Here is a 17,815-nt window from a genome sequence, read left to right on the forward strand (position 1 = left end):
GGTGATTTAGAATCTGCTTACTTGGTATTTTCACTAGCATTCATGAGAATGGCAGAGTGTTCAGGAGATCTGGCCTTCAGCCTTATAGATATTTAAACTATTTCTCATCTGCTTCATTCAGTCACTGAAATTGGGGTTGCAATGCTTTGAAAATAAGTTTTTTTTTTTTCTGTAAACATTCTTTCCTCCTGATAATTTTTCCACAGCCAATGACTTATTTGAAATCAAGTTTCCTTAGCTGCTCAGCTGCCCAGACATAGAGGAAATCAGTACAATCAGTAATATCCAACTCTAAATAATACTTGATGTTATATCCTAGTCTTACTCAAGAAATTTAGAGAAATGAAATGATGTTTGAGACTGAAATGAATAGAAGTTGTTCAGGTTTTATAATCATGCTCACAGTCATATTTCTTTTGCTTATTTTTTTTTAAAGTGAGTGACTTAATTAAAAAATAATTATTTTCTTCCTAAGGTAGGCTCAACTTTAAGCAAACCTAACTCATGAACGTCTTTAAAAGATTTCATGCAATACAAATGCAGAAGGGACTTTTCAACTTGACCAAATTTCCTTAATTCCCCAGCATTGTTAGTAAATTAGCACAAGACTTGATCTACAATTTATTTACACATACATTATTTAGAAATGTATTGGTGCATAAGGTCCCAGTTTTCTCATCTGGTGGATGAATGCCTTTGGGAGAAGTTATGAAGTGCATGGTACTGGATGGGGGAAGGTTCTCAGAACAGGAATTGACAATGGGGATAATGTGGGTGGTCCAAGGGGATGTCATCTTGCTGCATATTGGGGGGTGTGTGTGTCAAAGAATTACATGTAATAATGTCTTCTTTAATTTGTTGTTGGAATAGCAAATAAATCTGGCCATATTACCAATGTGTGTGCACTGCTGTGCTATACATACATTTTAGTCAGGGTTTCTGCAACATGGCATTGGGTGAAGAACTTGAGTTCTTCAGTCTGAAAACCTGGATCAAGTCACTTAATCTCTCAGTCTGTTCATCTTTGTAATTGGGATCAGGATACGTACTTCATAGCATTGTTTGGATTAAAAGTAAATATACTATAAGCCATATATGAAATGCCTATTATACCATATTCAAAATACAGTTACATAGAATCTTATTTATAGTATTTAATATCCATGATGATATTCAGAGAGTTACTTGGGATAAGAGATAGCAACCAGAATAATTAAATCAATAAATCTTTCTTCCAAGTTTAATCTACAGCCCTGGGGAATAGATTTACACTTTACGTATCCTTTGTTGAATGGACTTAACTACTCTTGCATTGTCATGGGGAACAAACAAACAAACAAACAAACAAACCCTGTTAAAATGCCTTACTTAGTCTGTCTTCAAAGATTCAGAAGTAATTCTGCCTGCCTATCACATGCATTAATTTTTCTGGACAAATAAGTGAGGGATTCTATGAAAGTCTAGCTTAAAACATTAGAGGTGACACACTCCTGTGTCTCTTTCAAATATAATTGAAAGAAGGATGAAGGCTGTTTCTTTAAATATTATAGTGCAGCACAGGGAAAGGAGGGGCTTTGAGTCTTGAGTGTAAGGTGGCACAGACTATTTCTTAAGGGAATATTTTGGTGAACCTATTAAACCAATTAGATACAAGGAAAGGAGCTGCTTGTACCATAAAAGGTGTTCATGACGGATTCAAGTCTATTATATGCACTCTACAAGAGCAAGTCTTCTATGTTTGGGGCACAAAACTTGGTACAAATAGAAGCCCAATAAATATTTGTTGCATGAAAAAAAATTAGCATGGTAAAGTAGGAGGAGCACTTGGACTGTGGTCCCAGATCAGTTAATAATTTGCCAAATGGCCTTGTAAAAACATATATAAATTTTTCCAGGCCTCGTTTTTTTTAAAATTAGAAAACTGCACAAGATCTATTTGCTCAACATAATTCATGGGTTGGTTATGAGTTGTAAAGTCACTCAGTGTATGCAGAAATAATTTGAAAAATTAGAAGCATATTGAATTTTAATGATTGCAGGTAATACAAATTAAATAATCTCTGTGTTTCTCTATGTGCTTCAAACTCTATCCCTGTGTAATAGGCGATGATTACTGAAGTGTTTTGGGACAATCCAGTTCTCATACACCACTTCTCCTTTTGCAAGAGAACAGGGATCATCATGTGGCAGGGGTCAAGCCTTGGTTTCCTGGTGTGTAAAAGGGAAGAGCCAGGAAATAATCTCAAGCCCAGTTTAACTAAACAACAACAACAAAAAAAGTCTGTTGACTTGATTCTTTCGGCCCTTAATTAAATCATAAGATGTTATAGAAGAGATACACATTTTTTCATTCATTCAGATCAAGAGTACTAAAATTAAATGTGTTGACTTAAAAGTCAGTCTTAATTGGGCCATTTTGTGGGATTAAATGTATAATTTAGAGCTGAATCTGAATGCGTTTCTTATAGAAATTAAGAGTAAATTCAGCTTCTTTTGGGAAAAACTTCTGCAATGCATCCTTGTGATTGATGTGACTATGGGTATGAGTTATCGCACCTCAGATGATGCTGAAAAATCTGACTCAATCACTTTTGCTCAGCGTGTAGCTCTGAGAGTCTCAGTAAACTGCCTCTGCAGGTGGCAGAGTGGTGGGTCTCTTATTGAGTTTTTGCCATGAATTACAATTGATGAGTTTAACAGCAGTCTTGGTGCAAACTGGTGGCCCTAGGGATGAATCCAGTGTACAGATGTAATTTTTTCTTTCTTTTTCTTTTTAAAAATTAATCTACATGGCATTTCAAGAAAAGACTGAGTGGCCAATACTGAAAGATTAGGAAATTCATAAAAGATGTCAAATTTCATTATTCTGCTTTAGAGAATGAAGTTGGCCCATAGGCTCTCAAGGCACCAATGTGAGAGCTGAGTGTGACTTGCCCTTTGGACAACTTTCTTCACTGACTTCTTGCTTGGTCCTTACAGGCATTTCAGTTGCAATTCTCCTTCTAACCTGGGAATATATATCCAACTTTGAGTTTTAAATTTTTTCGCTCTAAGAATAGGACCACATTGGACAATTGAAAAGCATGCCTATCTCTTAATGAAAGGAGTCCAGAGCTAGGGTGGGCTCACTGTTGATTAGTCCTGTTTACTCTGTGTCTCTATAATGGACCCTTGACAACCTTTCCTCTTGTTTTCATTTCAAGTTGAACAGGTCATTCTAGAAAGTGAGAGCCAAGTAGAAGTCTGATTGCCAGCTACATTCACAGAGTCAAGCCGTATGTCAACTAACATCTTGATCTCATTTGGGGCTCAATGGCCTTTGCCCATTTTTTTCCTTCTCACTACCCTAACAGCAGATCACACACCTACTTCTATGGTGCTCTTTTGCAAACAGCAGATTCTTATATCCACACCACTATTTCATCTCTATCCTGTAGCTACTCTTCAAGTTTGGAAAAAAGCTCTCTCTTGGACCACACATTTATTTTTTTAAACCACTGGGATTTAGTTCATGGATTCTCTGCTTCCCTTAAGTCTGAGAAGTGAAATTATTTACCCAGGCTAATGAGTAAGAGCTGAGTGCCTACAGTCACTGAATATGGACTCTGCTCTTAGCTACCAAGTGTCATGGTTGAGCCATGGGTGGTAGAGGTGCGAGGGTGCAGCCCAGGCCATTTTCCCTTTCTAGTAGGTTGTTTTATAACCCAAGGCTTTTGGGTAGCAAATTTTAGCTCCCCCTTAGGTGGCTTCAAACTGTTATAAAAAGTTTGTAGATACTGTGCTATGGGAAGGCTGGGGGAATTCATTATCACTATTGCTTGACAACAGGGCAAAACCTGCTTTTTAGGAAGGTTTGGTCTGCACCTTTCAGGTAATTAGTGGGGTTTCCATTCAGGGGCGAAGGGACAGTAAAGAGTGCTAAATAATATCCCAAGAGAAACAGATTTTGAAATTTAAGTGTGCACAGGAGTGGAGCTTGTTTAAAATGTTTTCCTAGACTTCTTCTTGGAGATCATGAGCAAGTCTCCAATGGGCACAAGCATATGCATTTTTATGAAGCCTCAAGCTTTGCTCTAAAGATTCTATGTTGAAAAACCAGCTCGAAAGAAAGTCAAGGTATTTGTGCCCTGAAAAAACTCATGATTGCTCTTAAAAACCTTTTACTAAGACCATCAAGAAGGTATGGAGGGAGAAAAACTAATGTGGGGAAAACTCAGAGGTAACCAAGTATAGTGGTTATGAGCTTGAGTTCCAAAGTTAGAAAGAATTTTGATTCAAATCCTGTGTCTACCATTTAAAAGCTAGGTGATTCATTCAAGCCGTGTGTATATTAAGAGTAAATGATCTTATCAATAAAATGGTTGGTAGACTGCAAAAAGGGCCACAATTATTTCCTCCTCTGCTTCCATCTTCCTTTGAAATGTGACTTTGTGGCTCTTCCTCTCAAGAGGTAGTGCCCTCCTCCTTGAATCTAGGCCAACCTTATGACCTGCTTTTAGCCAAGAGGGTGAGGTGGACATCGTGGTATGCCTGTCCTGAGATGAGGCCTCAAGAAATCCTGTATGCTTCTGCTTGGTCTGTTGGGATCCCTGTCTTGTGAATAAGCCTGGACTAACTACCCTGCTGGAAGATAAGAGAGGACATAAAGCAGTGAGGAAGGGGCTCAGCAGAGGCCTTCCTAAGCCAGTCAGCCTCCATCCCACATTTGCCTATCACCAGCCAAACTGGCAGTAACAGCAGATGCATGAGTGAACCCAGAATCATCCAGCTGAACCCAGGCCAAATTGCTGACCCCAGAAATTGAGAGCTAAATTAATGGTTGTTGTTTTAAGCCAACATTCATATATATCTTTCATCTTAGAAGCTGGTTCAGATGAGATAGTGAAAATGTTAAGAAAATATTATGGACTCAGAAATTACAGAAAACTATAGTCAGGAAGGTCCAATTATTTGAAACTAATTACTTGCAAGGCCTTGGACAGTTAAAATAGATGAAAAGCACTTTAGTTATAACAGCATTAACTAGTTCTGTTACTCTGGGCAAAGGACTCACCTCTCTGAATTTCATTTTATTCATGTCTAAAATGCAAATAGTATTTACACTTCAGGGATAATATGAGGACTTGGGAATATATGTAAAATGTGAAACACAGAAGTGGCACTGAGTATTGTAGATGTTACCATTGTCGACAGTAGTAGTTTTCTATAAAAAATTATAGACTTAAGAGTTCATAAATTACACTGCCAAAGCAAGCTGAATAAGAGTGGGCCCCCTATGTTTTTAATGTGGGAGAAAGAATTCGTTCATAATCTTATAATCACATACGTGTAACTTGAACTTCTGCAGTATATGGAGAAATGAAAAACAAGTCATGAAATGTGTTCCCCTGCTCAGAAATACTTCTGAAAGTGTCCTAAAAAGTAACAGGCAAGCTATCCATATTTTACTGTGGCAATTTAGTTCTGTTACTTGACCTAAGGAATTTTAAAGGCTTCCTCCAAAAAACACACACTAAACTATTTTAAAATATCCATTCAGGTGGGATTTAGGGACTTAAAATCTTCTTTCAGGTTTTGATTTTATTATAGTGGGGGACTCCCAGAAGCTCAAGGCTATTTTCTTTCTTCCATCTGGGATTCTTTCATCCATCTGGGACTTACTGATTATTAAATAATACAAATATTTCCCTGCCAACAGCATGAAGAAAATAGAAGGAAAGAAGTATAATGGCATCTGAGGTGGAGAGAAAGAGCTACTGACAGCACCTCTAAATTATCTCCAAGAAAAATAATTTTTCAACTCTTACAGACTGAATGCTTATGCCTCCCCTCAAATCCATATGTTGAAACCCTAAACCTCAATATGACAGAATTTAGAGATGGGATGTGGAAACTTCAATTAGTTGCCTCTTGCATATGCCCTGAATGGGGACCAAATCTGCCACCCAAGCGTGTGCCCCGATCAAGAATCAAACTGGTGACCTCTCACTTTGCAGGACAATGCTCAACCGAATGAACTACACCAGTCAGGGCTTTGCCACTTTTCTGATTAAGCAGATAGACCTGTTCACTGACCTGAGTCAGTCTAAACTCAAAGGTTTAGACAAGGAATCAGCAGAGAACTCTGCTCAGTATTATGCAGGTCAAATTCTAAAGAATTGAGGAGCATCCTTCCTTAGCAGCTATCCAAGTAACCAGTGTATTGACAACTGTCTAAACTAGATGAAGTTTTTCCTAATATCTTATGTGCTGCCACTGCATTTGATGCAATGAGGGGAACTTATTTACTTATTGAAGCATCTAATATCCTACAGAACAATGCAGTCTAGACTGAGATGATTTGGGTTTAAATGCTGGCTCTGATGTTGCCCAACTCTGGGACATTAGTTCAATTGCTTAACTTCCCCACTCCTTAATTCCCTTGCATAAAAATGGGTATGTAAAGAGAATTTACCTTATAGGGTAGAGAGCAGTAAATAGATAATACACATAAGGTGCTGAGCACAGTATCTGGAAAATACTGAGCATGCAAAAATTCTAGCTGCTATTATTGCTGTTATTATTATCAGTCACAGTATATTTCCTGGTCATGCCTCAAGGAAACAGTAAATGAGGATGAGGTCAACAACTTTAAGTTTCCAAGTAGCCCAAAGGCCACTGAAATAAATGCTTGCCTCAACAACAGAGATCAATTTAAAAGGAAGGACAATTTGCTGATAATGTCTTGCCATACGGGTACCAACTCCATTCCTAATAATTGAAGTCATCCAGGTTGCAGTCTCTCTTATTTCCTTTTCTCTCTTCTTTTTGGTTTCCTTTTCATATTGTAGGTTCTTGTCAGTGAACAACAAAGCTAAAATCACTATTTTAAACAGCTCTGTCTCTAAAAGTTCCGCATTTATAAAAAGGTGTAGCAAGTCTTCCCTATAGGCAATGAAAGGACATCCACTGAATAAAATTATTCATGAAATTTAGGAGCAAACAGTCTTTGAAGTGACCTCGATAGCAGAAAATCCATTAAGGCATCAGTTCAATAATACAGGGGCTATTACTAGACCAACGTTAGGCTGAATTTCTCAAAGGAGCACACTGTTAAAGAAATGACAGAGTTCCAGGTCATGCTCTTTGCATCTTAATCTCTGGAGTGATTCAGAGGGCCATCACTCAAGAGCAACTCCATGGAATTGCCTTGGTTTGAGGCTTGGGTCAGAGTATAAAGAAGTGGGAATGCAGGGTTAGTTTAAAAGAACTCAGAGGTCCTTTTGAGAAATTAAGTGTCTCTTGCTCTCATTGCCCTAATGCAAGAGGATACATTATTATCTTTCCAGTGACAGCAGTTGTGATGTATCTTGGGAAGAAAAGAGGCAACTCCCTCTTATAATTTCTCTTGATTACTGACCACTGTCAAAAGATCTCTTTTTACGGATAAAAAATAAAAATACCTATATTTCAGAAGTAGGCCACTGAGCAGGATTTAGATAACAGGGGAAAAGTGAGAAAGGCTCACTCTCCAGGGGCCCTGAGTGAGAAGTTTAGTGCCATCAACACCCTCCTCCATGCACTGTGTGTGGCAAACTATCTGCCAGCAGCCCAGGGAATTTTGGTACCTAGAGGCTAAGACTGTGAGCTGCTCTTTAATAGTTAGGCTATGACCCACAAGTTGAGAAAAATTAATTTTATTAAACAATTTTTAAATTAGAGAAGCTCCGTTCTGCCTTTGAAACAACTGTCAGAAAAACAGATTACAAATCAGTGACAACAGATCCCAAAGGAATTCTATGTTTTAATTTCATGTCTGACCAGTTAAAATGTAGGTACTGTTGTCCAGTTGGTTGATAGTAGTTCCTAAGAAGTGTTTTTGGCTATGAAAAATTCATTGTTCTATAACCAAGAATAGTAGCTTTAGGTTTTCATCAGAAAGTTAAAAGAGAAAACAAACAAATAAGCAGACAAAACTACACAAAAAATATGTATGCACACACTCTGTACCTTTGCATGTTTCTTTTTTAAAGAATTTAGCTCCTTCTGCTGTTTCTTTAAATGCTTCAAGTAAGCCTGTGGAAAAAAACAAAGGGGACCAAAATAAGTTTTCTGTAGCCACAATAATTACACTAGGTGAGAAACAAAAATATATTGCTTTTGCCAATATGCATAATATGAGAGTACTTATAAAGACAACCAAGCAATTTTACCTTCATCTGCTTTAAATCTTCTATCCTCACTTGAGGGATAAGTTCAATACCTTAAAAAAAAAAGAAAAAAAAAAAAGATTAGACACTGTGTGTATTAAAAGTTTGACAGAATAACCAATAATAGAAAATTCAGTTCTGAAATCTCATCTAAAGACTTTGAAGTAGTTATATATGTAATGTTATGGATATAAACATCTTAATTTCTTATTACAAAGCAATTAGCTAGACACTTAACTGAAAGGCTTATTGCATTAGGTCAGGTTTCCTAGGAGCAGAGCCTGCACCTGGGATTTGAGTGTGCATGATTTATTGAGGGAAGGCTCTTGGGAGAAGGCACTAAGGGGGTGAGAAAAGCTGGACAGGGCAGAGGAAGAAGCCAGCGGGTATTTCCAGCTGAAATGCAGCCTCAGCCTGATCCTAGAGGAAGCCTATTCACTTACATGGCCCTCCAGACTTGTTCTACCACCAAATGAGGAGACTAGGCTTTTGCAACTCTGTTTTAGTCATCTGTGGCCTTCAGAGGGTTCTAGGCATTTCCAGGCAGAACTTCCATGGTCTAAGGACAACTCTCAAGGGAGACAAGTGCAGCTGTGGTCTGTGATCAGCCAATACTTTCAGAAGCTGGGGGATGGGGTGTTGACCCCATAAAGAAAATCTGACTAGGCCCAGTGGCATCTATTACAATTACTTTTTTTTAACCAAATCTATGTTCTGGTTTTTTAAATTATTTATTTATTTGTAGAGCGAGGGGAGAGAAACATCAATGTGTGGTTGCCTCTCACTCACCCCTAACTGGAGACCTGGCTCACAACCCAGGCATGTGCCCCGACTGAGAATTGGACTGGCAACCCTTTGGTTCACAGGCCAGTGCTCAACCCACTGAGCCACACCAGCCAGGACTACAGTTTTTATCTTTGCATTTCAAAGCATATCATACCAGTCAACTGACCCCTTACTCTGTCCCAACATCATCATCATCAAAGACTAAAACATTTCTTTAGCTTCTTTTCTTTTACCTCGTTTAATTTTAGCACGTAAGCAAAACGCTATTGAGCACAGCAAAGTTATTAACATACAGGAAATAATGAAATCAAACCATTGTATACCAGGATGCTGTCTGGAGGACCTGAAGTAATAAATATACTAAATCATCCTGCTACCTGAGTGATGCTAGGCCAGGGTTGTCATGGCAACCACAGGTATAGAAGAATCCCCAAACATGCTCCATTTGGCTTCTGATTTTCATCTTAGGCAAACAAATTGAATACATATTTTGTACCATAACTGATTTCCATTAGAATCCCAAAGGCTAGGTGTGAGATATTCAAAAAAGATAGGCACCAAGTTCTAGGCTGTTATTTTCAGTTTTATTTATTTTAACAAGATGTGCACATCGGTAGGAATAGCAAAGGAGAAAGATGGCTGAGAGAAATCAGTCATGTGATCTGTAACATTTTATGATAGGAATGTCACAAGAATATGAAATTGCTCTCTTATCTCTTAAGTCTGAGGTCCCAAGCTAACTCCCTGCTTTATTGTGGATAGTGAGAGGCAGAGGAGTGAATTTTGGAAGGCTAAAAGCTCCCTATCTTTGGGTCTCTTTTTCCTCATCTGTAAAATGAACATACAGGATTGAGGGCATACAAGGTCCTCCAGAGATCTACTAATCTTCAGAGTTTGAGCCAATCTGACAAGACTTTTTTTTTTTTTTTTAATTCAAACAAATATTGATTAACAGGAACCTATGAAAACATAAATCTCTATCACCTGGATTTTCATTTTTGAAGAAAAATAAAAATAATTTGTAAAAATCTTAGTTCCTATAAATGACTGTTAGTAAAAAACACACTCTAAGGAACAGGAATTGGTAAATGTGCAGTTCCATCTAGAGCAGTGTGTCTGATAGAACTTCTGGCGGTGCAGTCCCTTATCCCTTTGACTCTCCAGTCTCTTTGGTACCACACCATACAGATTATAATAATCTCGGGCTTGGGTCTCCCTTTGCTCTTCTTCTTTTTAAAAAAAAAATATTTATTGATTGATTGGACAGAGAAAGAGAAAAAGAGAGAGAGAGAGAGAGAGAGAGAGAGAGAGAGAGAGAGAGAGAGAGAGAGAGAGAGATTTGTTGTCCCACTTATTTATGCATTAATTGATCGATTCTTGATCGATTCTTGCATTTTCCCTGACCAGGGATCAAACTCACAACCTTGGTGTATCATTAACCAACTGAGCTATCCAGCCAAGGGCCTAAGCTCTTCTTTACCCATCTCTATTGCTTACCCACTGGGCACTGCTGAAGAAGTAATGAAATTAAGCTACATCAACTTAATTCATGCCACCTCATCACCTGGGGCCTCTGTACTGAGTGGCATCCCTTCTCATTTTTTGTGGATTGTTCTATTCCAGTCGCAGGCTATTCCAAAATGTTTCTATACTTTTATTCTTTAGTTCTACCTCCATCTTTCTTAGCAGAGGGCCATCTACCCAACTTCTTAGATCAGATGAAATCTATCTGTGTTATGCTGCAAAAATGGCCACAATTTTCCCCTTTCATCAAGAATTGGAGTCTAATGGATTGAGCGTCAGCCTGCGAACCAAGTATCGCTGGTTTGATTCCCAGTCAGGGCACTTGACTAGGTTGCATGTCAGGTTCCCAGTTGCGGGCACATGAGAGGCAACCACACAGTGATGTTTCTCTCCCTCTCTTTCTCCTTTCCCCTCTCTCTAAAAATAAATAAATGAATAAATAAATAAACAAATAAATAAATAATAAAATTGTTTAAAAATTAAAAAAAAGAAAAAGAAAAAAAGAATTGGAGTCTATTTCTTTATCTTTTGAATATGGGTTAACCTTGTGACTTGTTTTGCCCAACAGCATACCAGCAGAAACTGGAAAACAATGGCTCCTGAAACTCTGGGAGTACCATATGATAAGCCTACTTAGGCTGCTGGATGATGGGAGACAACTTGCCACCTGAAAGATATGCGAGGCCATTGATATCTATCCTCTAGTCCTGCCCACCAGCCAACCACAGATGCATGAGCAAGACACACAGAGATTGACTGAACCAGCTCAGACCAACCAATACAATAAAACACGACCTCAGTAAACAGTGGTTGTCTTCAGCCACTAAAACTTGAGGTCTTGCACTACATGGCACATGCTGACACAGCTTAAATTAGAGTTCTTCCTTTCCACCCTGAAACTTCCCTTCATTCATCCTTCTTCCAGGCTCAGATAGAACATCTCTATTCCCTCCTTACGAAGCAGAATCTCTCCTTTTCTCTTATTTCAGCCTTTCCTCAGAGCTTTTTTTTAGTAGATACCCCTCTCCTGCATTTTCCTTCTCTCTTTTCATTGGTTCTTACCAACATGCTACTGTCCTCCATAACAACTATTTTATACTTTAAATCATCAAATATTTCTAACTTGGCTTCCACCTTTACCATCAAAGCATGCCTTATTCAATAATAATTTTAGTTTTAACTTCTCTAGATGATCAACAATACTTTCTCAAAAACTTATTCTTCCTATAACATAGATCTGTTTTTTCTGTTCATTCTATCTTTCTAACCATTCTCTCTCTCTCTACACCCCCTTCCCTCCTCTTGACCTACTGTCACATGTTTCTGCCCAGTTGCATCATCAGCGACTTAAACTCAGTGACATCCAGGCCCAGAATCCTTTCACCAAAAGCAGTCCCTCCTCTTGATCTCTCTACTTCTCTCAATGGCACAATCTATATGACCTGTCCTTCAAGTTTCTGAATTCTCACTGAGCCTCATCCTCCCTAAGGCCCAATAACTTACCATCTTACTTCCATTTTGTCTTCCTTTCATTCTTTCAACCTAACTACTTCCAGCTTAATCCAGGCACTCCTTGCCACTGGATGGGTCATTCAGTAATCAGCCATTTATTTGATAAGAAAAGAGACTGCTAGATTGTTACTAGGCATGGATCCCAGGACACATCGATGAAGGTGGTGTGGTCTTGTCTGGAATCACCCCCTTCTCTCTTTGTTACCATGTTATATAAATCGTATCGGCAGCCGTCCGTCTCGAGAGACGATGGTGTAGCTTCTTAAGAGTCTATCTGCACCGCCGAGAATGGCTGTGCAGTCCGACTCGGGAGTGACACGGTATCTGTCTCCTCCCGTGTTGAATCGACATCTTGCGATGACGCTGGAGTGTCCTCTCCAGTGAAGCTGAAGCTACAGAGCCTGGGGCAGGGTGATATGGAGGGTCTGCTGTTGCCCATGCAGCAGAACCCCCTCTCTTCGCATCTGAAGGGTCCAAGGGAAAGACGGAGTCAATACAACTTGGCTTCAGGTGCGCCGCAGGAGTTGCCGGTGTTGACTACAATGTCAAACCGCCTTAGGGACTCCGGCTCCGGATTTTCTGTCGGGATTTACTCCCTTAGCCTTTCCCCTGAAGAGGTATGCCGCAAGGCAGCGGAGGTTTTTCGGAGTCAGAGTTTTCCTTCTCTGATGTGCCCTGACTGGAAGATCGAACCAGCGACACTTAGCTCGCAGGCCGATGCTCAATCCACTGAGCCAAACCAGCCAGGTGTTATATAAATATAATATAAATAAATGTCATGAATCATTGTTATAATAGTAGCATGAATACCATAATTTATTAGCTGGCCCTTAGCATCTATCTCCCCATTTCCATGAGTTCTTCTACAAAGACTATATTAAATCTTCTTAAAATACTACTTTGATTGTCATTCCTCATTGCCTTTTTAGGGTGGTCTCAAAATCCTTTCCAGACCAGGGAGAGCAAACTACTCACCACTAGCTCTCAGTGTGACCCATCCCCTTTCCCTACACATCTGGGTTGCTTCCTATGTTGCTTCTTCCAAGGTTGCCTTCTTTCAGCTCTTCCACCATCTTCCTATTTAAGTCAGATTTACATTACAAGGCCCAGTTCATTTGGAATCTCATCTATAAGTCTTTCATGGGACCCTTGCTGGAGGGGATTCCCCCTCCCCTTCTGTTTCTGAGGGGTCAGCCCTCATTGATCAGAGCTGGTACGAAATGCCCAAAATATAAATCAATACCTTGCTCCAGGTTCTTTCCAAGGAGGAAAGAAAAACAGCTGCAGGCAATGTATAATTTGGGTTACTTTTGTGCAGTCTTCATTTGCAATTTGTTTTATAAAGCTCAAGGTGCACTTAGTCACCTGCTAAATTACTATGTTGCTTTGGTTTCAGGAAGCCTGTAGCTTCTTACCTTAAACAGCAGCAGCAGTGTGTATGTGTGTACTAAGTGCACAAGCAACCTGATTTCTTTATGCCACAGACAGTGATTCACATATAAATGGAAAATATATGTACTTAGTAAAAAATCAGTATGAAAAAGAGAAATTCTAATTACAATAAGAACAGTGAGTTTAAAAATGATTCAAGATCAAGAGGATATTTAAAGTATTTAATTAACAGTGTGGAATGGGCATCATCCAATCAGAATGGATGCCTGGCCACTGAAAATGGAAGTGAACCAGTTAGTTGTTATTCCGAAACCTACTGGCTGAATTTTAGCAGATGGGATATATAATTCTTTTGGAAGACACCTCTTATGATCCTTTGTTTCACCCACAGGTAACCACAAAGAATTGACCTTCAAATGCCCATCTGAAAATTTAAAAAATAAATAATCATGGATGCTAAATAACTTCAGGTGGGAAGAAATCGTTAGTAAGGAAATTTATTATTTTGAAGGTTTTAATATTTAGAAATGTCTAAACAATCATGATTCTGTTGATTCATGAACCTACTGGTTGTCCAGCATAAGTGTGTATTGTGGGGTATCCAAGAGAGAGTGGGGAGGCATTAGCAAAATTCATCGTGTGAAAGTACTTCCCAAAAAGGACAGTGAGTTTAAACAGTTTCTAATACTATGGATATTGTACCCAGTGTAACTAAGGTGTTGTGGATCTAACAGATGAAATACAAATGTGGACTCTCTATTAAACAATCAGGGAACTTAAGCAGTTTGTCCAATCCCTAAGAAAACATGCTGCTCTTGAGTTTTATGGAGCAATGAAAATTGGCAAAATCAACAATTCTAAATACCCCATAAAAGACTTTTTAAAAAGAGTCTAAAGCTGCCAGCATACATAAGAAGTCCAAACAACATTCCTTTACCTTTCTTGGCTTCTACACCAGAGCCCAGGGCGGCTGTGGTGGTTGGTCTGAGTTCAGAGCTGGTCTGTGGAGTCACATTTGTTTTGGCAGTGTTGGCCTTTCCTTTCTTGTCATTCTTGGAAGTGTCACTGGGCACATCGGCTATGTCACTCTGGAACAGAAAGGTTTATATTAACCCAAATAAATGCCACCTCAAGTTCAGCTGTCTTGCATGTTCTCTATATTACTGCATTCAGTCTGTACCACTCAACCTCTCCCCTGCAACTTTATTCATGGATAGATCTTTGCAGGCAGGAGGAAACATTACATGGTTTCCTCAGGCTTGAGGCAAAGGATGAAGCCAAGGAAGGAAGATCCAATTCCTTTACAAGCAGGGTATATCTTCTCTTTTACTAGCTACTGGAGAGATTGTTGCTTCCACTCTAGATTGAGGAGTGTGATGAAGGGGGCTTTAAAAACAGAGAAACAACACACATGTGCACTGAAATGGGTGAAGGTTGGATGGAAGACAGGTAAAAAATAAAGAAATAATAAATGTCAATTTCATTAATTTACTGAATTGGGTTCTCTGGTATTTCAGTGCACCACAGAAGCATCCTATATTTTAAACAATGGGTTTTTGTTTTCTATTTTGTTTCTAATGGGGAAATTGTGAATTAAGCCATGTTGAAGAGCTGGGTTTTTTGGACAGCGGTCACATTTTATTAAATATGTTACCCCTCTCATTGACCCTTGAAACTATGTTGTTTAATAGATAACTTCAGTTTCAAAAGCCTTCTTTGAACTTGTCATTTTAATTTTATTACTTTGTCTTGCTCTTTAAATCACTGTTTGACAACTGAACCTCTTCCACTTGGCTGTCTTTCATTGACTGTTGCTACTTACGGTTTCGATGCCCATAGCTCTCATTTGGTCTGCCCTTTTTTCCGTAATTGAAAGAAACTTCTTTGGATCTGATAAAGCATCCACAATATCTGGGGAATAAAAAGAACACTGAGCTCTTATAATTTTCTGTTTTACTGAAAACATTTAAACAAATGCAGCTAATACACAATTCAGAATCCTGGACCCACATTGTACCCTGTAAGTTCCTTCTCCTGGACATAAGATAAGTTCAGAATGCATGACTAGTTGCTGAAAACAAGAAATAAGAAAAGGCTCATTAAAATAGTAAATGGGCTTTGCTGGGCTTGTTGTGGGAGTTATTCCTGGTAGGCTGGCATCTATAGTAACTCATTTGTGGGTTCAAGTAGTCATGGCAAGCACACAGCAGGAGACATTCTTTTGATCAGTGCTGTGTTTGCTTTTCTTTATAAGCAGGCTATAAATACATAGACAGACAAATAGAGGAAGAAGTCCAATTCCTAGATAAAACTAAGCTTTATATAAAAATAAAATCTCATCTTATGTCAGAAAGAAAGGAAGGAAGGGAAGAAGGGAGAAAATGCAAGGATCAAGGGCCTGATGATTTTCTCTTATTTTCCCTTTGGTTTTCCCCAAATAAAGCAGGCACTGTGGCCGAGCAAGCCAAATAAATTGCCTTGGGTTCCTGACTATTTACCTGTGTGACCTAGAGCAAGTCGATTAATGTCTCCAACCTTAGTTCTTCATCTGATATTTAGAATTGATACTGTCCACCCTGCAGTGTGCTGTGAGAATTCTGTGAGATGATGAATGTCAAATGTACCTGAACCATGTAGATGCCACTAGAACTAAGTCTGATTTTTAGGTACAGAAAGCTAATGCCTGTTTAAAGCCAATTTTGTCCTGTGGTAAACTGGAATATTTCTCCAGTCTTTTTTCAGCTATAATGTACACTTAAAAACAGTAAACTTCCATCTTTTATATAACATCATTTGAAGAGTTCCAAGTACTTGGAAACAAAAATTAATATAGTTTTGCATAATTTACCAATAGCATAAAAAATTATTCTTGTTCCCTTAAAACAGTACCTAATCTACAAATTTAAAAAATTATATGTTTATCAATTTCTCCCTAGCAGAATCACCTTCCTAATAACATTCATAAGATAATTTTGCTAAGTTTAAATTTTTTCCCTTTTATAAAAGCCATTTACATTGACTTTTCCCTACAAATGGCCTGTCTTGGCTCATGCTGCTGACTTTCTTAAAATCTCTCAAACAAGCAGCATTTGGCCTCTGTGTACCGCATACGTCTTGCTAAATGGCCCTAGATCCAGCACTAGTGGAAGCTGGCCTTGGTTTACGACTTAGCCTCTCCTGGGCACCTTTAAGGTCAGCACACGTAGCAGCCATCTGCAGATTGCTTTGTACCTCATTCTCAATAGCCCAAGACAGAGCACAGGTGGCAGCTGACCTTGGCCTACACCTCACAGGAGGCCCCACAGCTAGTGCACCCACTGGACAGCTTCAGACCACACACCATGAGTGAGAGACTCAAGGGTACCTGAGACTCACTGAAGATCCTTCATGGTGGTCATGGCCAGTCCTTGCAGCAGACTGTATTAGTACTAAATCCATCCCATTGATGTGTCAATAGCAATCAAAGATCAACTACAACAGGAGGGTGTACAGAACTCACATGGATGGGAGAATACACCTGGAATGCCCAGCTCAGGTGACCAAGGAGGCTGTGCCATTAGATCCTTACAGGGCACTTACTACATAGGGTCACTCTATCAAGACTGGGAGATGTAGCAGCTCTTCCAAATACACAGAAATAAACACAGGGATGGAAAAAAGTGAGGAGACAAATAAACATGTTCCAAATGAAAGAAGAGAACAGAATTCCAGAAAAGGAACTAAACAAAATGGAGACAAGTATCTACCAAATGCAGAGTTCAAAACACTGGTTATAAGGATGCTCAATGATCTCAGTGAGAACTTTAACAAAAAGATAGAAACCATAAAATGGAGACAGAAAATATAAAAAAGAATCAGTCAAAAATGAAGACTGTACTAACTGTAATAAAGAATACATTACAGTGAATCAATAGTAGAGTAGATGAACCAGAGGACAAATCAGCAATTTGAAAAATAAAGAAGCAGAAAACATCCAATTAGAACAGCAAATAGAAAAAAGAATTTTAAAAAATGAGGATAGTTTAAGGGGTCTTTGGGACAACTTCAAGCATGCCAACATTTGCATAAGGAGGTGTTGGATGGAGAAGAGAGAGAGCAAGAAATTGAAAACCTATGTGAAAAAATAATGATGGAAAACTTCCCTAATGTGGTAAAGGAAATGGACATAAGTCCAGAAAGTTCACAGAATCCCAAACAAGATGAACCCAAAGAAGCCCACACCAAGACACATCATAATGAAAATGTCAAAGGTTACAGATAAAGAAAGAATCACAAAAGCAGCAAGAGAAAAGCAGTTAGTTTCCTACATAGGACTTCTCATAAGACTGACAGCTGACTTCTCGATAGAAACTTTGCAGGCCAGAAAGGATTGGCAAGAAATATTCAAGTGATGAAAAGCAAGGACCTACAAC

The 17,815-nt window shown here is 38.8% G+C and overlaps 1 protein-coding gene across 3 annotated transcripts in view; it reads right to left on the reverse strand.

The window, feature by feature from the left end:
• The window catches only part of PLCB4 (phospholipase C beta 4), a 405,706-nt gene that overhangs the window by 16,844 nt on the left and 371,047 nt on the right, over window positions 1-17,815 (reverse strand). For all 3 annotated transcript variants that reach the window (XM_090286058.1, XM_090286056.1, XM_090286057.1), the window contains exons 28-31: window positions 15,226-15,314; window positions 14,341-14,491; window positions 8,193-8,242; window positions 7,990-8,055 (exon numbers count right to left, since the gene is read on the reverse strand). In XM_090286058.1, the coding sequence (XP_090142184.1) occupies window positions 7,990-8,055; window positions 8,193-8,242; window positions 14,341-14,491; window positions 15,226-15,314 (356 nt within the window). The remainder of the gene's footprint in view (window positions 1-7,989; window positions 8,056-8,192; window positions 8,243-14,340; window positions 14,492-15,225; window positions 15,315-17,815) is intronic.

This window comes from Furipterus horrens, unplaced genomic scaffold (genome assembly GCF_987537825.1).
Source record: "Furipterus horrens unplaced genomic scaffold, mFurHor1.1.pri manual_scaffold_8, whole genome shotgun sequence".
Classification (NCBI taxonomy): Eukaryota; Metazoa; Chordata; class Mammalia; order Chiroptera; family Furipteridae; genus Furipterus; species Furipterus horrens.